General features: G+C 42.5%; 1 protein-coding gene across 1 annotated transcript in view; it reads left to right on the top strand.

The window, feature by feature from the left end:
* Positions 1–21,950, top strand: part of PREX1 (phosphatidylinositol-3,4,5-trisphosphate dependent Rac exchange factor 1) — a 220,779-nt gene that overhangs the window by 113,751 nt on the left and 85,078 nt on the right. Inside the window, exons 5-6 of the mRNA XM_079978837.1 lie at positions 1,740–1,841; positions 15,463–15,624. Coding sequence (XP_079834963.1) covers positions 1,740–1,841; positions 15,463–15,624 — 264 coding nt within the window. The remainder of the gene's footprint in view (positions 1–1,739; positions 1,842–15,462; positions 15,625–21,950) is intronic.

The following is a 21,950-nucleotide window of genomic DNA, read 5'->3' on the forward strand; positions in this document are numbered from 1 at the left end:
CTTCTGGCAGGAAAAGAGGGTTTGGCGACCTGTTTTGTGTTCCAAATGGACACATGATTGAAAAACTATGGTACTTGCCAAAAAGTGCAATTTTATGAAGCATGGCTTCTGGCATCACTCTGAAGTTCTGTGGAGCTTCAAGGGAAGGCTAGGATGATCACATAGAGGAGGAGGAGGATCTGAGTGATAGAAGGAATTAGGAGTTAGAAGAAATCTATTACTCAACAGGTGCTCCATCTTCCACTTAGACCACTAGCAGTGCAGGAACCTCATCTTCCTCACCAAGTCTTTTAGTGTCTCTCTGGAGAATTTGGTTTGGCAAGTGGAACTGGAGAACTTGACCCAGATGGAATAGAGTGCAAGCAGCGGGAAAAAAATTGTGATTGCTGTTACGCTCCATTCCAGGGGCCTTGCACTCGCAGGAATCTTGGGTGATAGCCACTGTTACTCACACTCAAGAGTAGACCCATTGAAATGAATTATTTCAATGGGTCGACTCTGCACATGACTAGCATTGGATGTTACTGTCAATACTTTTGCATATTGAGCATGAGAGTTTTTAAATTGTTGTCCGCTTCCAAAGGGACAAATTGAACTAATTAGCAAAAATCCAACCAGTTTGCTCAGAATCTTGGCTTTCTTGCAGTGTAATCCTATTCATGCATGCTCATAATAGAGTATCACTGAATCTAAAAGGGCCACTTATTTATTTAGATTAGGGGATTAATTGGATGTGATAGGATATCTTTGCCTTCCCATCCACCCCAGGGACACATTATAAGGATGAGTGGGTGGGTTCTGCTGTTCACATATACGAAGGAGCATGTGATGGAAACCAGGAAACCCCCACCTTTACATCAGCTTTACCTGGTGTTGCTCCATTGCTTAGAGTAGAAGCCTGACTTTGATACTGGAAATGAACTGGGTGAGGAGAAGAGTATTAAAGCAATGGAGTGCAGTGAAGTTGAGTGGGACAGGGGAGGACAAGGGTTGCGGTCTTTGCGGTGGTGTTCCTTTTCAGGAAAAGTATATATCCATACACTGACATTATGGTTGCATTCAGGCATCGTGCTAAAGTTTAAACCGTAGTTTAGCATTAGGTGAAAAATCCCAGGCAGTCTCCTTGCCCTGGCTGTGAGGAAGAGCTCAGAAGATTTCACTTCTCTTTTCCATTAACTGCAGTTTAGTGCTTTGTTTGAACCCTAAACTATGGTAGATGCTAACTATGGTTTGTTTAAACATTTATTTGTATGGCACCTTTGCATAGTAAACCATGCTAAAGGCAGCTCACGTAGTCACTGTCAGTGAATTCATGGTTTGGAGTTTGCTTGTTTTAAACCCATAGTAACATTAACCTCACTGTCAGTGTAGGCAGTAAGCTAAAATGGAAGCAAAAACTTGAGGCTTATCCAGCCTTCTAAACAATGGTTTAGCATGATATCATGTAGTTTAATGTGTCTGCCCAGTCACATCTAATTTTAGTTATGCATAGGATTACAGTGTAGAATTTGAAATTCTTAATGCAAAAGCCATATGATGCCATGAAGCCAAGCTGGTTTAGGCTTGGTCAGTGCCTGGTTGGGAGACTTCCTTGAAGTCCTTTAAGGAAAGGAAATGAATGAATAAAATGTTCCTTCATTTTCTTCCATACATTGAACTGATCCTCATTTTCTGAACTCACTGAAAGTCCCTAGGAGCTTTGAGTCAAGGGTAACATTCTTTTTATTTTCTGGTTACAGAGCTGCATGCTTTTGGGAGGCAGAAAGACCACAGACATTCCACTTGAGGGTTATCTCCTAACTCCAATCCAGAGGATTTGCAAATACCCACTGCTCCTGAAGGTAACACAAAACAAAGCATTTGTACTGATTTGTAATTTGCACATGTGGTTCCGACTTGCGTTTGTGGAACGTTAACACACTTGCAAGTTTGGGTGGAAGAAGACTAGTCCGTTGTGATGTGCTTGTATAATGCTTGCTTGGAGTTCTCAAGAAGACCAAAGGTGACCTTTGACCACCCAGAAGCTGCTGGACTACAATTCCTATCATTCTTGACCATTGGCAATGAGGACAGGGGCTGATGGGAGCTGGAGTTCATCAACATCTGGAGAGCCACAGGTTCATTATCACTGGAACAGACAATGGATCTTACTGAGCGATCTTGACTTGTTTTATTAAATTTCACACGCGTTGTACCCTGGGACAGAAATGATAAGTGGTGAGGTGCAGCTCCTCTCAGCATGATCACACAGGAGCCTTATTTCTGTGATTCTTCCCTTTTTCCTTTATCTATGCCCAGGGCCAAATCACAATGAAGGTTATCTGCATCATGGAGGGAGGGACTTCTGTTTCTCTTCCCTGCTTCTAAAGCACTGCCTGCAGCTGAGCGTATGAGCTGTAGTTTGATAATTGGCCAAGCGAGGAACCATCATTTGTGCAAAGCAGCAGAGCATTTGAACTCAGCTTCTGATCTGATTGAAATTAAAGGGCCCTTAAGGGTAATTTGAGTTGGTCAGCTGACACAACAGGACAATTTTTCCATGTAACGTCTTGTGCTCAAACCAGGACTCACTTGGTTCATTGATGTTTACTTCTGAATTGGATTTGATTGGGAAGTTATACTGTAAGTGGCCATTCTGAAAACCCCTCTCAGTTGACGTAACTCTCAGCAGAAATCATTTTTGTAGCCTAAATTGCACCACTTTTGAGAAGAGACAAAGGCTTGTACTTTAAAACGCGGCAATAAAAAATGATATATATTTTTCTTTTAGGGACAGACATCCAAAGTATAGTTTCCTCATGTATGGTTAATTAGTATTATTTTTTAAAGAGGTCTATAAGGCCCCTGCAGGAGCAACACAGAAAATGTAATAAATAGGCAACAGTGACTACACATAAGAATGAATATGATTGCTTACCTGGCTTCTGGCATAGAAGGGGGAAGTTGCTATTGTTTGTTTTTGTATTTCTTGTTATGTTCAGTTTCTGTGTGACTTCATACCATATGTGTATCATTGAAATCCAATACAGATTATTAAAATTAGGATAATTAGTATAGGTGGTAGGAATGCGGGAGAAATTCAGTTCATTTCAAATTTAAAAGTGAGTATGTCAAATTCACGGTTCCAAAGGTGTACTGGTTTACAAAATAGGTGTACAGAAACACATCTATCCTTCAAATTTTGCACTTATCCAAATTTTGTGATGCGGTTCTCCAACCAAATAATGTTTATAAAAATGAGGGGACAGTGTGCCATATTCTAGGCCAAATAACATAAAAAGTGCCTTATATAAGGAATATTTGTTTGCAAAAATGTGTCCATGAGTCAAAACTGCATACAAAATGTGTTTATTAGGAGAAATCTGCAGTAAAATTCTGTTGACAAGTTAGTACCAGGATACAGCCTTTCCCACTATGGTGAAATGTGATTTTTATTTAAAATGAAGCTGTTATTTTTAAATATGAGTATGTATAACTTAGATGCACTTTCTTTTTAAAAAAATAAATGCACAAGAACCCACCTTAAGAAGAAATGAGCTCCTTTTGACAGCAGTTAGAGCATTGTCGGCTTTCAGATGCATAACCAGTGAAAAGCTTGAGCTAGCAATATTGCATCAGTTCGTATTATCTCAAGTAGACTGGTCCTGCATGCAGAGGCTGTTTTATGGGAGTGATGTGGAGCCTCGGGGTGGGGGGTACCAAATTTTGGCATTGCTCGGGATGCCACTGAAATTTGAGACTCCAAGGTCCGTCACTGCTGGGTGGCGATAAGATACACAAGAGATGTGTGCAAAATTGCCTTTTTGGATTTACACCTGGGCTTCTATGAATCTATGTTTCTTAACGTTAATGAGTAGCAATACTTGAGTCGGGATTTTGCCCTATCTGTTCTGACGTAGCTAAGTCTAGGAGTCAGGCTGTGACAAATTTAGCTTTTCTTAAAATGCCGCGTCAGCTTTCACAACAAGTACGAAATAACCCCGCTCCGTGTATTTACATTGGCTCAAGGTTGGAGAGGAAGTTGAAGCCTGTCAGTCCCGTGGATTTGCATTGGGATTATGCGTGACACTCGGAGGACTTCTTAAACCTCTAGGATGGGCCAACAGGCCAGAGGAAATAGGGATTTGATAAATGTGGTTTGTATACATTCCTCTCCAAGGACCTCTATAATGTTTATGCTTCCTTATATATCCACATTGGGTTGGGTTGCATAGTTGGCTTTCTGTTGCGTTTATGGGAGTGTCGAAACTCAAAGTTGAGCAAACAGGGGAAAAAGAGATTCTTAGTGCTGACCAGAGATGGGAGCCTGATTAGGTTGCAGAATTCTGAGGTAGGGAAGCGACCTGTGTTACTTGAGATTGCAGGTGTGGGGACCCCAAATCTACCACCTCAGGGGGAGAGATTCTAGGTCAGCACTGTTTCAGCTATGTTATTTTTCCATTTGCAGAGAATTCTTTGGCATGGAGGAAAGCACTGAAAAGATGTGATCTCCCGTAATCTATTCTGCTACCGCTTTCTGTTGTATGTGTAGACTAGGCCCGAGCTATGAGTTGGGATATTAAACCCCAAAGGATTCGATTCCTCCATCTTGCAAAGGAAATACAGTAAAGAAGATTATTTTCAGGGCCTTATATACACAGGCAACATTTTCCTTATTTGTTCAGTAAGAACAGTAAGAGCTGTTCAGTAAGAGCTGTTCGACAGTGGAATTTGCTGCCAAGGAGTGTGGTGGAGTCTCCTTCTTTGGAGGTCTTTAAGCAGAGGCTTGACAACCATATGTCAGGAGTGCTCTGATGGTGTTTCCTGCTTGGCAGGGGGTTGGACTCGATGGCCCTTGTGGTCTCTTCCAACTCTATGATTCTATGATTCTATGTTCAGCCAAGGTCATAACCACCAGTTCTGTCACAGATAAACTCCTCCCTCCAAGAGAACCAGAGTTTTCCAAACCTGGATTCAGTTTTAGGCTAGAAGCCCTTCAGGACTTAATCTGAGCAAAGCCTTAGAACTTATTTTCCATACTTAGGATTCAGGGTTTTTGTTTGAGAATAAAAAGGAATGTTCCTGAGCACAAGCAGAGTGACATTACTTATTGTTGAGTTATCATATCCAGCTTTCTCAAGGGTTTCAGGGTCAGGTGACCTAAATTTGCTAAGGCCTGGTTTGCATTCAGTGCTAAGCCATACCATGACAAAATATGGACTAGCATGAGAGTGCATCAGAGAATGAAAGCCACAGCTGCTTTGCTCCAGATAAACCACAAACTGTGGGGAAGGGGCCCTAGCTCAATGGTAGAGCATCTACATTGCCTGCATCCCACTCCTAGTCCCTGGGATCTCCAAGCAGGGCTGGGACTGCCCTCTGTCTCAAACACTGAAAATCCCTTTCCAGTCAGTGTAGATGATATTAAGCTAGATGGAGCAATAGTCTAACTTTGTACAGTGGTACCTCAGGTTACATACACTTCAGGTTACAGACTCCGCTAACCCAGAAACATGACCTCTGGTTAAGAACTTTGCTTCAGGATGAGAACAGAAATTGTGTGGCGGTGGTGCGGCAGCAGCGGGAGGCCCCATTAGCTAAAGTGGTGCTTCAGGTTAAGAACAGTTTCAGGTTAAGAACAGACCTCCGGAACGAATTAAGTACATAACCGGAGGTACCACTGTATAAGGCATCTTGCTATGTAGTCAAGATTTCAGCAGTTTACTGGCATAAGTGTTAATCCAGCCCTGGTCCCTTCTACACTGTGCTAATGCATAGTGGAAATTGAAGCCCAAGCACCAAATGAACTGTTTCCCTTTAGAAAGGGCAACTTCCATGAGCTCAGGTGGCTGGTTGTAGTGGTGCAGTGATCATGTGTTAATCAGATCCTTAGGGTGGGAATTAAATGCACTTACCTCTGTTCTCTTGCCCCCTAACATTATCGGCATATGTAGGTCACAGCAGCACACCCTCAGAGTCACCTGATTGATGACTTCGTGGTGTGGGGATTATGGATGCTTGCTGTAATTTTTGACCCTTGCATCCAGGACTTTGCAGGTATCTGGCTACAGTTCAAGCCGTCATTATTTTGGTTTCCATGCCTTGCAGCAATGTGAGCCACTTGAAAGCCACATTTGATAATTATAGGCTGCATCCTTGGTTGGGAGATTCCTGTGCTTCTGAGAAAGGATAACCTGGAGGCAGGAGCTGAGCTGCCAGACTCCAAATCCACTTGAAAGGTAATGCAAAACAGCATGGTGCTTTGCAAGCCTTAATGATGGTAGGTGTCAGAAATTTGAAATGGAAAGCAGTGCCTATAAGAAGTGTGACGGAAATCTGACAAGGTGCCCTTTATTCCCCCTTCGGGATTGTTAAAAGAGGATAGTGCTAATTAGCTAGAGGTTAAGGTGCTAAAATATTTCCCAACTCAAGATTTATGGTGAAGTCTGTGTGTGAGCTCACAGCCCTATAGGAAAATTAAAATCTGCCTCTTCTTCATTCTTAAAAATCAATTTTCAGCCTAAAATAATACTGGCTTATTGTTGAAAATAGCTTAACTGGGAGAGCAATATTTTTATGTATGCAGAAGCTGACAGGTTTCATTCCTTCCTTCTTCAAGGATGAAAGCTGATGATGGGAAAGACCTCTGCTTGCAGGCCAGTCTACAGAATATACAGTGGTACCTCGGATTAAGTACTTAATTCGTTCCGGAGGTCCGTTCTTAACCTGAAACTGTTCTTAACCTGAAGCACCACTTTAGCTAATGGGGCCTCCCGCTGCTGCTGTGCAATTTCTGTTCTCATCCTGAAGCAAAGTTCTTAACCCTAGGTATTATTTCTGTGTTAGCGGAGTCTGTAAACTGAAGCGTATGTAACCCAAGGTACCACTGTATTGTCCTTCCTTCCTTCCTTCCTTCCTTCCTTCCTTCCTTCCTTCCTTCCTTCCTTCAAGTGTGTTTAAATTGGCTGCATTTACTTTGAAGCAATTATGGGACCCTAATTTGAAACTTGTTGCCTCCCATTTTAGGAGACATGGACTGCGGTGGTACAGGAGAAGCAGGGCTTCTACTGTGTCATCACATCTGAGTAGCATAATGTGACCTCTTCAGGCTAGAGACGTGCTGGCATTCTAGGCCATAGCTGTCAACCTTCCCTTTTTTTGCGGGAAATTCCCTTATTCCAGCGCCGTTTCCCGCTGCTTCCCGCTGCTATCCCAGATTGTTAGATATCCCGTAGACTGTCCCCGGGACGGGTGAGGCTGCTGATCCCTTATTTTCAAATCTGAAATTTGATAGCTATGTTCTAGGCTGCTTTAGGTGCAGGAATTGGTTTTGGGCCAGTTTAGGAATGTCAACAGCAGCACCATTTTCCAGTTGGCTTTTGACGTGGGGCCACGCAGGGCAAAGCTGGATGCGTCTGCCCAACTTGCAAAGCTCCCTGGGAGATAGCTGTTCCTACAGTGAATCTTTAGAGCAGGGGTGGCTAATTTAAGCAGTCTCTATGAAGCAGGGTCTGGTGATTCAGCCTGAAAATGGGGAGAAATAGTTTTCACATGATTCCAGCTGAAGGCATCATCTGGTTTATCACAAGGAAACATGACCAATTAGGAGCTCACAACACCATGTACCAGTATTGTTGAAATAGTAATGAAGCAATGCAAAAGATAAATATAAAAAAGTTATCCAAAGCATGGGAAGAAACACAAATCATATTCATTGGCTATCATTGCTCTCTGTTTATTAACATCTGAAGCTGCCTTATCTGGAGTCTTGACCATTTGTTCATCTAGCCCAGCTTGACAGGGGCTCTCTAATAGCATCTCTCACCTGTGCTACCTGATATCCTTTTAACTGCAGATGCCATGGCGTGAACCTCAGACTTTGTATATGCAAAGCATGTATTTTATCACTGAATTACAGGCTCTTATCTAGGATTTGTTTGGCTATGCTCTGCTTGGATTTATTTCCAGAATCTGCATTCTGCTGCCGGACTCATTAAATTCGCTGTTAAAAAATCCCACTGCATTCATGAGGACGACAGGAAACAGGATTGATTGGTGCAATCTCTTGCCTGCTATTAGTCCTAGGTTTTCCATAAATCTGTTCTGCAAGAACAAACCGTGTTTCATCATGCAGAGTAAAAAAGTCAAGAGTTAACATTCTGTTGTATAAAGTATCTCACAGGCTTTCCTCGAAGGGAGTGTTCCGAAAATTCAAGAGGTGGAGCAAGGGAATACTTTTATGTGGATTGTTGTAATTTTCATCAGCAAAAGTATGTGCCTTGCTCCCTGTTTTAAGTATACAAACGAAGATGTTTAATCTGGTGTGGAGGATAATGAAGTGGGCGGTGGCAGGGCGGTGAGACGAAAACAAGACCAGTTTCTGTACAACAACATCCTTTCTTCGAGGAAACGCTAGAGCTGGGTTTGGTTTCAAGATGTTGTTTTGTAAAGATGCTCTGTTCTTTCCATCCTCTGTATTCTGCTGTGTGCTCATTTCTGTTCTCCTGGCCTGACCAAGAAAAGGCCTCTTTGCACTTTGAATCTGCCCTGTCAGGAATTCCACCTGAGCATTGCTTTGTACTTGGGATGGTGCAGGTCAGGTTTGGACCTTGGTACATTTCAGCCTATGTGCTTGTGTGCATACTTCAGTTGCATCTTAAACCCTTGGGCTAGCAGCTTGTCACTCTGGGCTTAATGGGCTTAATGTTTACACACCCACTCCTGCCCACTGGCCTGCTTTCTCATCTTGCCTTTCCCTCCTATCTCATAACCACACACCAGTTTTGCTAGGCCGTGATCTCCATACCATTTTCCTTGCTCATTTCATATAATACTGACCTTGGCCTACTATAAAATTGGACATTTGCAGGACTGAAATTGATTTGGGTAGAATTCATCTGAATATGCATGCATACTATAATTTTTTGGGTTGTCTGCATCAAATGATGCAGATACTTGTTTGCAGTACCTCCTCTCTCAAGTATGTAGTTATGAGCACCCTTAGTCTCGGAGCAATGAGAGGGTTTGGACTCTTACGCAGTCTTTTTATTGGCACAACCCAGTATGCAGGTATAAAATCACAGGATATCAAAGCCCTTTAATCTACCCCAAGCTCACTGTTCTCCTTCCAAAGAGGTCCTGTTCACCTTCCAGTGCTGTTGTTTTTAAAAATAGCTCCTATAAGACACAGTTGAACAGAGTGCCCTGGTACCTTGGTTCTCAAACTCAATCCGTTCCGGAAGTCCGTTCCAAAACCAAAGCATTCCAAAACCAAGGTGCGCTTTCCCACAGAAAGCAATGCAAAATGGATTGATTTTTTTTCTTACCTGTACTGATGATAGTCATTGTTTGGATGGGGGGCTTTTATCAATTTCTACAGTCACACAATCGATCAATCAGTAGCTGAACTGGGTTCCACACAGTCAGAAAAACAAATTAACCAAAAAAGCTTCAAAAACAAAAATGCAAAATAAATAGCAAAAACAAAAGCGCCAAACTTAATCCATTCTGGAAGTTCGTTTGACTTCTGAAATGTTTGAAAACCAAGGTGCAGCTTCTGATTGGTGCAGGTGACCCGGAAACAATAGCTGACAGTCGCATTAGACGTTCGGCTTCTGAAAAATGTTCGAAAACCGGAACACTTACTTACTGGTTTTTGGCATTTGGGAACCAAGGTGTTTGAGAACCAAGGTACCACTGTACAAGATTGAATCTCACATGATTAAAAGTACACACTCACAGCACAACTGTGTTTATCAGCCCCAACAGAAATCTCTATCCCTGTTCAAACCTCCAAAGTTTAAATTACGAAGAAGTCAAAACTAAAGTTCAGTAGCATACCTTAGGCTTCTTCTTTCCTGGTGCTCACAGACACTTTAAAATTCTCAACCCAAAGCCATTCCAACCTTCACCCTCAGAAAACCGAAAGATTTGTGTTGCAGCGAATCTTAAAACATTCCTAATCCTCCTCCAGAAAGCTATCAGTGCACCTCTAAAAAATTAGCAAAACAGTCTCGCCTTTAGCACGAAAGAGAAAACAAAAGCAATTTAAAAAATAGTGTAGAAAAACTGTCTAAATAATTCTTGAAAACCAATAAACATTTCTTAGTCTTATCATCCTTAGCAGGCAAAGAAAACAAATAATAAAACCAAAACGGTGATACAGCAACCAGTATATTAATCTCGAACCAGATCCAGAAATTAAGCCCTTGTAATGTACTTGGGTGTTTTTCTTTTTGGTCTTTTCTTAGGTTGTGGATCAGGGCCTCCAGATTCAGGGTGCAGTTCTGTAGCAATCTTCGTGACTGCACAGAAAACTTCAATGTGCCTCTCCAAAGAGATTGAGCAAAGCTCCCGGTCATTCTTTCGCTCTGTGTTCCTGCCCTGGAACTGAGTTCTGGGCTAGTCCACTACACCCCCTGACTCAAACTGCAAATCAGAGTTGCTGAACCATTCATGCTGGCAGCAAGAAATGTCCCTCTGTGCTTTAAATGACAATTCTGGATCACAGCTAGGATTGTCTTGATGGTCTTGCTCTCATTTTGAAAAGACATCTAGCCATATGCTGCAGTGAATGAATGATTATACTATACTGTACTGTACTGTACTACACCAAAATGTTTAAATTGTCCTCTCCTACCATACTTGTGGGACACGGGTGGCACTGTGGGTTAAACCACAGAGCCTAGGACTTGCCAATCAGAACGTCGGTGGTTGGAATCCCTGTGACGGGGTGAGCTCCTGTTGCTCGGTCCCTGCTCCTGCCAACCTAGCAGTTCGAAAGCACGTCAAAGTGCAAGTAGATAAATAGGTACCACTCCGGCGGGAAAGTAAACGGTGTTTCCGCGTGCTGCTCTGGTTTGCCAGAAGCTGCTTAATCATGCTGGCCACATGACCCGGAAGCTGTACGCTGGCTCCCTCGGCCAATAAAGCGAGATGAGCGCTGCAACCCCAGAGTCAGTCACGACTGGACCTATTGGTCAGGGGTCCCTTTACCTTTAACTTACCATACTTGTGTGGTGCGCCACACCTTTTGATAACCACTGCTTGAAATGTGTGATTGAGCAGTAAGGCAAACTTTGCAAGATTTTAGCTGCTGGGTGAAATTTCCCCCTGAAATGGTTATCATAGAAACTAGCTTCCAGGAGCCTCCAGGTTTCACTTTGTAAAAATTACATCGCTGCAGAATCAGTGGATTCTGACCAGACATGATAAAAGAGGGCGCTCTTGTTTTCACTGAAGAAGCAGAGAGCATTCCTAACATCTAATCAAAAGTACCCTTTACCTTTTTAATGCAGTCCTTCGTTTGTATTTTGTTGTTGTTGTTTATTTCTTTCCATTATCAAAACTACAATGTGGTTATAGGAGGGGGGGAAGGGCATTAGGTTTTTAATTTTCCTGTTTTAAGCATTAAGAGGAAGAATATAATTAGAGGCTCATTAGACAGTGGTTGTTGGGTTGTTGTTTTTTATCACTTTGCTCACCTGGTTATGTAAGCACTTCTGGGTTACTGGCATGAACAGTGGGTTTCTCAGGTGAAGTAGAAGGATCCAGTGCAGGATGCATGTTGACTCAGGCCAAACAAAACATGACATCTATGCTGTTAAGGCAGCAGGATAGTCACATGCCAAGTGTGACACATCTGTACTGTTGATGGATTGTGATACCTTTTCCATGCCCTGGCAGTCTTAGCTTGGCTTCACCCTGCATGGCCTCGCAATCTGTTGCTCATTTTCTGTTTTAAAGTGCTAGCAAAATTTAGCTGCATTTTAAAAGCGGGGGGTGGGGAGCTTTATCTGACTCCGGGCAGATTTTGTCAGCTCTTTCCCAGAACCTAAAAAATTGGTTCAGGCAGTTTCGCATGCCTATTCCAGGTCGTTGTTTTGCAGCCTGCAAAGGTTTAAGAATAATCATGTGATACATGTTCAAGAAGAGTTTCTCCTGATCCAGACAAGGAGAGCTCATTGTAAGCAACTTGCTTTGATGGTATCTGGGAGCCAACTGAAACCTTCAGTGCCTTAAGCACCAACATTGGCTGGCCCAGTCCCCACTTACTTAAATACCACAGTTGTGTGTGCATGTGTCTTTGTAGCACCCTGCTTGTGGTTAACGCTTAGCTGGAATGAAATATTCAACGCAGCAATAGAGAAATTAAAATAATAATTTATTTGTCAGACAAATAAATGATAGGCACAGTGGTATATGGTTACCAAAGCTCTGCCCCTTCCAGCCCTGATGGCCAGCACTTATATTTCCTCAGCCCAGCCCCCTTGCTCCTCCTTTGGCTGCCTCTGTCCAATCAGCCTGGTTGAAATTCCTATTGCCCTTTAACTCTCTCAGTATACCTTAAACCTTAGGAAAATATGGCTAGAGTCTGATGGGAGGCACATGGTATTATTTTCTGTTAAACAATAAATCTTACTATTTACCAACTCTTAATTAGTGTTTTTGCAGCTTGATTGTGAATATGTAGGGTCAGTGTAACATTTGCTCCCAGCCTGTAATTCCCTTTTACACCTTTGAGAAACTTGTCTCCTGCTACTGCTATAAATCAGGGGGGCCCTTGTTCAGGAGAGCAGGAAGATAAACAACTGCCAAAGTACTTAGCCAGCTAGTTTCTGCCTGGCATGAAACATACAAACATTTGCAAATATATCTTTAAGCTCATTTTAAAATACAGGCCTTGATCAGATGCCTGATCAGATATTTTTGGATTCTAACTCCCGCCAGCCCCAGCCAGCATGTTGGCCAGCAACACCTGGAGGGCTACAGGTTCCCCACCTCTGAAATTAACCTTCACGCCCATCACAAAGACATGCATTTTGCTAGCAATAAGTAAAAGAGAAACACTAATGGTCTGCTTGACAAAGGTCTGTTATAGAAGCTTATAGAATCAGAGTAGCAAAATGAAACAAGCAAAACCTGTATATGCAGTCATCACCATGCGTTTTGTTGACAGAATTAGTCGTTTTTGCGACAGGGGTTGATAATCGTGACTCAGAAAGAATGTAGATTCCTTTTCTCTCTCTCCTTCTTTTGTTTACTTATGCTCGGAAAATACACCAGCCTGGTTACAGACCTGGTGCTGCATTTCCAGCTGCATTGAAACTCACTCCATTTAAGCTGCCTCTCTGGAAACGTGGAAGGAGGCAGCTGTGCAGCAGTTTTGCCATTGGGTCACAGAGCTAAAAGCTATCAGAGCTAAATATAAGAAGCAAATAGGAGTATTGGAAGAATGTGAAACATTCCAGACAGGCTAAAAATGTCACATTTTAAACACCCTATTATGTACCAGGAGGAAACGAACAAGTTTAGTAAGGCTTTATTGAAAGGATCTTTTATCCAAATGGGGTTGGCTGTAAAATGTTATTGGTCTGAAAAAGATGATTAATTTTAAGTAGACACGGGCTACGCTCTTTGCCAAACCCAGGTCATTGTTGATTACCATCTGTTTCCAGAGTCTTTCCAGAGTTGCTTTTCATAGCAAACCTAACCTAGTTTCTCTGCTCTGGTCTGAACCACACAAATTGTAGTCTTATTCTGGGGTTTGGAACCATTGGGAACATGCAGGACTAGCCACCAACACTGTCACATGGGCCAGGCTTGTGGTCCAGCCAGTACATGACTGATGTCAATAGTTTGACATCACCTCTCTAGCCATGTATACCTGCAGCTTAGGATAACACTTCACACACCTGATAAACTGAACTCTAGTTTATGAAAACTAGTACATAATGAATGTATTGGTCTTCAAGCTGATGCAAGACTATTGTTTTTGAGAGTGAGTTTGGATGAATGGTGGGAAATAAGACCAGGGTGCAGGAACCTGATGTGTTCACTGGCAGGCCTTAAAGCAGAGTGTCCTCTTCTCCCTGGGCTTCTGAGAAAACAGTGGACCTGCCAGCAACAACTCTAGCCGCCTGAGAAACAGTTTCTATCCATATTCGATTTTGGTTTTAAACGCAGTGTAAGGAAGTCTCCATGGGAGTATATTGTATTTAAAAATGGGGTATCAGAGTTTTTAGGGTACTAACCAGGTTGGGATAGCTGGCTTGTTAGTTTTTGAATGTCTTATTATTTTAATGTTGTACTTAATCTTGTTTTTAAGTTGTATTTTAATCAATTGTTTTTATACCTGGTGTTAGCCACCCTGAGCTTGGTCTTGGCTGGGGAGGGCGGGGTATAAATAAATAAATTATTATTATTATTATTATTATTATTATTATTATTATTATTCAATTTCTTTGTTCTGTATGGGACAATGACAATAAAGATTATCGTATCATATTGTAATAGTACAGCAACAAAAGCAGTACCCAAGGCTGGTCCAAGGGCAGCAGAGTCACAACAAAGTGTCATGCAAGAGGCACAATGGGAGCAGCCCTTGGTCAGGTTTGGCACAGGCATGACTTCCATTCCCAAGCAGGGCAGAGAGCTGGTACATAGACATTGTTCCTACAGCTCTTCCAGCCCAGCACTGGGGTATTTGGTCTGGAGCTGCTGGAATCATCCCCAAACCCTCGCAGACTCCTATCAGCTCCCTTTTCTACAGAGGTCTCATTGAAAAGAAGGTCTTACTCCTAAGGAGACCTTTCATATAGTTGGACACTTCTCCCGATTGGTTGGGTTTCCATCTGGCGTTTTAAGGTGCCATCTTTCCCCCAGGCTTGGGACCCATTCAGCCTTAATGTCAGAGGCTGAGCTCACTCTGGGACCCTCGTCACAGGATCCTGGCTCCTTTCCCGCAGATGGAGCCTGACCTAGGGCTTGATGTAAGGCCTCCTGGTCTTCCTCTGTTGAGGACTCCCCTGGCTAAGACATGACACAGTGCTGGATCTCCACATTGCTGGTGGTCATGTTGCCTGGGGTTAAAGGGAAGAGTCCAACATCTGAGAGGCCACAGGTTGCCCATCCCGGCCCTAAAGGTATCACTTCCAGGATTATAAGCATTTCAGCACTCGAAGAAGAGACATTTACAAGTTGGAGGGTCTTATCTTGCAGTGCTTTGACATCATTTGACAGTCTTGAGCCTCATAGCATATTCGGTAAAGCATGAGACTCATAATCTAAGGTTTGTGGGTTCAAGCCCTACTTTGGGCAAAAGATTCCTGCATTGCGGGGGGTTGGACTAGATGACCCTCGTAGTCCCTTCCAACTCTACAGTTCTATGATTCCACAATTCTAATATCTTCCTTTGAAAGCATCAGGAGTGGGGAATCTGTGGTCCTCTAGGAATTGCTGGATTGCAGCTCCCATCATCTCTGACTAAGGACCGGGCTGTCTGGGGCTGATGGGAGATGGAGTCCAATAGCAAATGCAGGGCTACAGATTTCCAATCCCTGAATGTGTACACAACTTTGCTTCAGCACATTCCTTGATGTTGCTTCAACACCACAGTTGCATTTCCCATCTCCATAACATCACCCGAGGCTATCTTGTGCTGTCAGAAGTTGATTTCTTTCTCCCCCTCTTCTTTCTTTCTAGGAGCTCGCCAAGAGGACACCCAGTAAACATGCAGATTATCAGGCAGTGCAGAATGCATTACAGGCAATGAAAGCAGTCTGCACCAATATCAATGAGACCAAGAGGCAGATGGAGAAGCTGGAAGCCCTTGAGCAGCTGCAGTCTCACATTGAAGGATGGGAGGTACGATGGCTGGAGGAACAATGAGCCTGCAATCTCACCCTCCAGCTGTTTTGGGACTACAACTCCCATCATCCCTAACAGGACCAGTGGTCAGGGATGATGGGAATTGTAGTCCCAAAACAGCTGGAGGGCCAAGTTTGACCATCATTGCTTTACATGCTTGAACACTATGGGACTTACATCCAAGTGCATATGCATAGTTTGGGCTGCTTGATGTGGTGGCAGGTTTTTGCAAATAGTACATTCTGTTTTTTGAAATGTCATGTATGGATTTCCCCCTCATTGGTCTTAAGTGATTTATGGTAAGATTAAGTGGCTGTAAAAATTACACTAGAAAGTTTTTAAGGAGAGCTGTTTTCTTAAATAATGTTTTTCTAAAAGTACAGCATTCCATACAAATTATGACAGGCAACAATTACCATTGCATTAAAATTCATAAGATACTAATAAAAGCAGAAAATGAAGATTATTCATCAATTGGAAAATATTAATTCTATCTGAGTATGTATTTCAGAACCATTCTAGGTAAAGAAAAAAAGGTAAAACCATTATATCAACCATTATATAATATAATGATATAACCATTATATCAATGATATAACCAATTATATCAGAACCATTATATCAAGCACCAAACAGGGCAAACAAACCAAATCTCTGTAGAAAACTACCGTATATACACTATCTCTAAAATGAATTCTAAAGTTAAATTTAATAATCTTAAAATGATCTTTATTTTACATAAACATTCATTTATTTTTGGAATATATATGTGTTGTGTGTGTGTGTTTTGCTAAAATCAACTACATTCAAAGGCAGGGGAGCTTTTTTATGTGGTCAACAGAATCACCTAGGGTTCAGCGTTAAAAGAGATAAAGAACAGGCACTTAGATGATTCTTTGTACGGAAAAAGGATGAAACTGCGGTGCATGCTATTGGCCTGGGGTTCTGTTTGCACAAGGCAACCTCTGGAAACCTGGTGCCTTCCAGGTGTTTTGGACAATAACTCCCATCAGCCCCAGCTAGCACGTGGGGAGAGCTGGTATAAGTAAGTGCACAAATGGGATGATAAAGGAAAATAAAGACCTTTCCAATTTGCAAAAGAATGTTTCCTGCCTGATTGCCTAGAGATGCTTCACCACAGGAGACCAAATGATTGGCTATTTATAAGCTTGACAAAGAGGGAAATTTAGCAGAGATGCCTCTTGTGATAGAAGCTAGTAATCAGGGGTGCAGCCTTTAATTGAAATTCAATTAAAAGCCTTCTTTATAAGCGCGAAAATGCATCCCTAATTAAACAGACGTGATTTTTAAAAGTGTTGCATGGCTTTTAGAAGCATTGGTAAATGCCAATTTAGGAGTGGCATTCTCTTCTTCTTTCGAGGGGAAAATTTCTCTAGTTCAAGGATGGACAACCAAATGTTGTTGGATAACAACCCCCATCATTCCTAACTACTTGATCATGCTGTCTGGGGCTGTTGAGAGTTGAAGTCCAACAACCCCTCGAGGGTCACAGATTTTTCTTCCCTGCTCTCATTCTAAGACAGAGCCTGCCACAGTCTATGCATGTACATCTAAAAACAAATAACCCCCTGAAAGTGATTGCTTTAACCATATACAAATTTATGCAGGCGTATTTAAAAATATGATTAATGAAAATGTATTTGATCAGTAGAAAGTATTTCTTTGATCAGTCCAGCTAGTAAGGGATTCTGCAACCGCTTGGCGAATATGGAAGTTGGACATCTGTAGCAGAGGCTGTTAGTGGAAGTAGAGACTTTAGGGAGAGAAGAGTGCGTCTTTTATTCTACTATATGGTGCTTTGATTGCTAAATGACTTCATGGATGCATTGGTGCCGGGAGAACAGTGGGCCTGACAGTTAAATAATCCAGCCTGATGGTTGCCAGCTGAGGAATCCTCCGCTGAAGCCATCTTTCAAGAGGTCATGTAAACTTCCTCATATTCAGACTATTGGGCGTACTCCACAATTGCCGTTGTTGTTTTGTTTTAAGGCCTGCTCATTTTTCCCTTCAAAGATGTTCTTGGCATCCAACTTGAGCCACTTGAACAGCCCAAGATATCCAGCTGTGTGTGTGTGTTTTTGGATAGCCAGCTCGGCAAATAAAGCTCTGAGGCCATGTTTAGTGCAGCGAGACTCCAGGCTCAGTTGTAATACCATTCTGGACTTGATATGACTTGGGGCTTTTGAGGGGGGGGGTGATAAGTTGGGCTGGAAGTCTGAAACCTCAGTTGCCATTTTGCCAGGACATCCATGGGAGGTGGTGTTTTATTAAACAAAACCATCATCAGGCTTGATTTTGTAGGGTTGAAATGTCCCACAGTGAGCATTCTGGGAACGAAAACTGTTTCTGATATGTTTATTGGTGTTATTTTACAAAAAAAAAAAAAAAAAAAGAGCTGTCCACCGTAATTCATTCTATTACTTGAAGAGTTCAAAAGGTAAAAGCAGCATTTGTCACCATTAAACAAAATCATAAAAATGTACATATAAGTTTGCCTCTATTAGGAGTTTATCTTGGGTCGATGTAGTTTTGAAATTGTTGTAACCTGCAGGTGACCTAGGAATATATAGGCAAAGGCCCTCCAAATGTTGTGTTTGCATAATAGTCTGATTGATTTTCAAAATACTTTAAAAGGTCTGCAAAACAAGTTGCAAAGATGTGTAGATATGTGTGTTGCCCTGGGAGTTAATCATAGTAATTAAATTGTTCCTACTCCTTTGCCTTCTCTCTAATCATCTCGTCTTTTTGCCTCACTTCGAACATGATCAGGTGCTAGCACAGCCTTCCCCAAGCTGGTGCCCTCCAGATGTTTTTAGACTACAGCTCTTGTCATTCCCAGTAGGAGAAACAGAAACAGAAAATTATTTACTGATGTGGAAAAGTCCACAGAGATATCAGCAGCCAACCTCTCTGGGAGGCTGCCACTACCAAAGAGCCCTTCTCTTTAACATTAGCTTAATCATTAATATTTAGGCTTTTATCCTCCTCAGAGTAAGCCCACTGAAATAAATGTAGCCCAATTAGTGATGTCCATTAATTTAAACGAGTCTGTTCTGAGTAGAACTAACATTGGATACAACCCTTGAGCATTAATATTAACATGGTGATCTACAACAGTCATAGGCAAACTTCAGCCCTCCAGATGTTTTGGAACTACAGTTACCATCATCCCTAGGTAACAGGACCAGTGGTCAGAGATGATGGGAATTGTAGTCTCAAAACATCTGGAGGGCTGGAGTTTGCCTATGCCTTATCTACAAGGATGAGAAATAGTTAGGCAATTTGCTACAAGCATACATGTTGGGAGCCAGTGTGGTATAGTGGTTAGAGTGTCGGACTAGGACCTGGGAGATCAGGGTTCAAATCCCCACTCTGCTCTGAAGTTCACTGGGTGTCAGGGACCGCACTGAGGTGGAATGGTGGGAGTCTCCCCCTCCCCTTGATCGGGATCCTGAATCTTCCCAGGAACAGGAGGACAGTATAGATTTGGAACAGTGGTTTGCAGAGGGACATAGTTCAGAAGGCGGAAACTAGGAAATACTGGATGGGGAACAGCTAGGAGGAGAAGCACTGGGAGAGAGAGAGAGAGTTAACAGATTCACTGTCTCTGGAAAGCATTCATCTGCTCAGCCCAAGGTCAAAAAGAGCTGATAAGGTGGCAGCACAGAAAGCACATGGTTACGAGCTCAGGTTACAACATGTGGTAGTGACTTGGGTGACCAGGGAGGAAGTGGGTGGAACCCTTAATTGGGAGCACCGTCATTCCTAGGAAATGGATTCTTTGTTCTCTCGCTGTGATCCTTAAAGTTTCTAACTGGTAAGAAGACCCCTTTTCCTTTGTTCTGCTTATCTACTGCCAAAGGGGGGGGGGGAGGAAGCTGATTCCCTGAAGCCTAACACTGAGTGACCTTGAGCTAGTCACTGACTCTCAGCCTAACCTACTTCACAGGTTTGTCGTGGGGATCAAAAGGGGGGGGCATAATAATAATGTATGTCACCTTGAGCTCCTTAGAGCAGAATATGGGATATAAAGAATATGGGATATAAATGCAGTATATATATATCAGCAAGAGCACTCATTTAGAGTTAGAGGGAGGTATTTGTGGCACAGTGGCTTTGAGGCTGAATTGTGAACTAGGAAGCTCCCAGTTTAAATCTCCTTTCTGCCATGAAGTAGTTTTAGACGAGCTACTATTTCTTAGCTAAGGGTTTTTGAGATGATGTATATATAGCACACAGCACTCTAAAGTTCTATATAAATGATGGTTATTATTACTACTTTTATTAGATTTGTTGAATTGTCTATACTTTGTCCTCCCATTACCATTCTGCTGCTGAAAGTGTGAAACTGATTCAAATGTGGGCGCAGTGAAAATGGAAAGGAAGCTATTCTGCTGACAATGTGTGTTTCACAATCCCCCAATGGTTCTCTTTTTTATTCTTCCCAGAAAGACATCAGTAGGTCAAATTATCTCATTCACTTCCTTAGTCTGGTATGAACAGCAGATAAGGAAGTCACTGTTAGCATCTCCCTCCCTTCTCAATCACACCACAAAGCAAGAAATATACATACAGGCACACAAACAACACATTTCTCTCTTGTGAAATGTGTTCGCCAGGTGATTTGCTGGGTGTTAGTCACTGCAGCTTGGAGGATTACCTGTGTGTTTCTGCCCTTGGGAAAGCATAGCAAATGTACAAAAAAACCCCAGCTGTTTCAATGGATCTGGTAAAATTTTCATTCCAGTAGTTTGGAGTAGTCATGGAAACTTTGCACCCGTTTTTCACTTATGCCTATTGACTGCATTTGCATGAAAAAGCAAACCATGGTTTGCTGTTGCATGCGTGAGCAACCTCAAGCTCCTGGGCTCCTGCCTCCTCTTCTCCCACATGTGCAGGGAGATTCAAAGCTTCCTTTCCTTTCCTTGTTAGTGTTAAACCATAGTTTGCTTCTGGATCTAAATGTGTCAAACCATGGTTTGCAAAAGCCACAGTTTATCCAAATATTAAGATAATAATCAGGACCTTCACATTTGTGGAACTCTCTGCCCTGGGAGGTCCAACTTGCCTCCTTTTTTGTTGGTTTTCTGTTACCTTTTAAATATTTGATTTTGTTTCGGCAAACCTGTGGCCTGACAACAGTGATTTCCCCCCCTTGCTCCCTCAAAAAATGTCTTTTGTCGTTTAAAGCAAGAGCAACAGCAGCAGTATAATTTTGCTTCTGTTGTTTTTGTTGGAACTTTATAATTATTTTACTGCTATGATTTGTTTTCCTATGTTAGGCTAATCACCTTGAATGCTGTGTTCTGAGTGGAAAAGGAGGATACAAAACTCAAAATACAAAATGGCATGGTTTACAGTTGTACTGCAGTGTCTGAATTTATATGGTGTACATACTGTACAACACCTGGCTGTTGAGGTGCGCAGCAAATAGCAGGTCAGGAGGAATTAAAGAACCTTTTAATGAGGGTGAAAGAGGAGAGCGCAAAATATGGTCTGAAGCTCAACATCAAAAAACCCCCGAAGATCATGGCCACTGGTTCCATCACCTCCTGGCAAATAGAAGGGGAAGAAATGGAGGCAGTGAGAGATTTCACTTTCCTGGGCTCCATGATCACTGCAGATGGTGACAGCAGTCACGAAATTAAAAGACGCCTGCTCCTTGGGAGAAAGGCGATGGCAAACCTAGACAGTATCTTAAAAAGCAGAGACATCACCTTGCCAACAAAGGTCCATATAGTTAAAGCCATGGTTTTCCCAGTAGTGATGTATGGAAGTGAGAGCTGGACCATAAAGAAGGCTGATCACCGAAGAATTGATGCTTTTGAATTATGGTGCTGGAGGAGACTCTTGAGAGTCCCATGGACTGCAAGAAGATCAAACCTCTCCATTCTTAAGGAAATCAGCCCTGAGTGCTCACTGGAAGGACAGATCGTGAAGCTGAGGCTCCAGTACTTTGGCCACCTCATGAGAAGAGAAGACTCCCCAGAAAAGACCCTGATGTTGGGAAAGATAGAGGGCACAAGGAGAAGGGGACGGCAGAGGACGAGATGGTTGGACGGTGTTCTTGAAGCTACAAACATGAGTCTGACCAAACTGCGGGAGATAGTGGAAGGCAGAAGTGCCTGGCGTGCTCTGGTCCATGGGGTCATGAAGAGTCGGACACGACTAAATGACTAAACAACAACAAATCCACCCTCACAGGTTACTCTCTCGCTTGGACAGAGAGAACACACACACACACAAACACACACACACACACACACACACACACACACACACACAAACACACAGCTTTTCCA

Source organism: Podarcis cretensis (assembly GCF_951804945.1).
Source record: "Podarcis cretensis genome assembly, chromosome: 6".
Taxonomy (NCBI): Eukaryota; Metazoa; Chordata; class Lepidosauria; order Squamata; family Lacertidae; genus Podarcis; species Podarcis cretensis.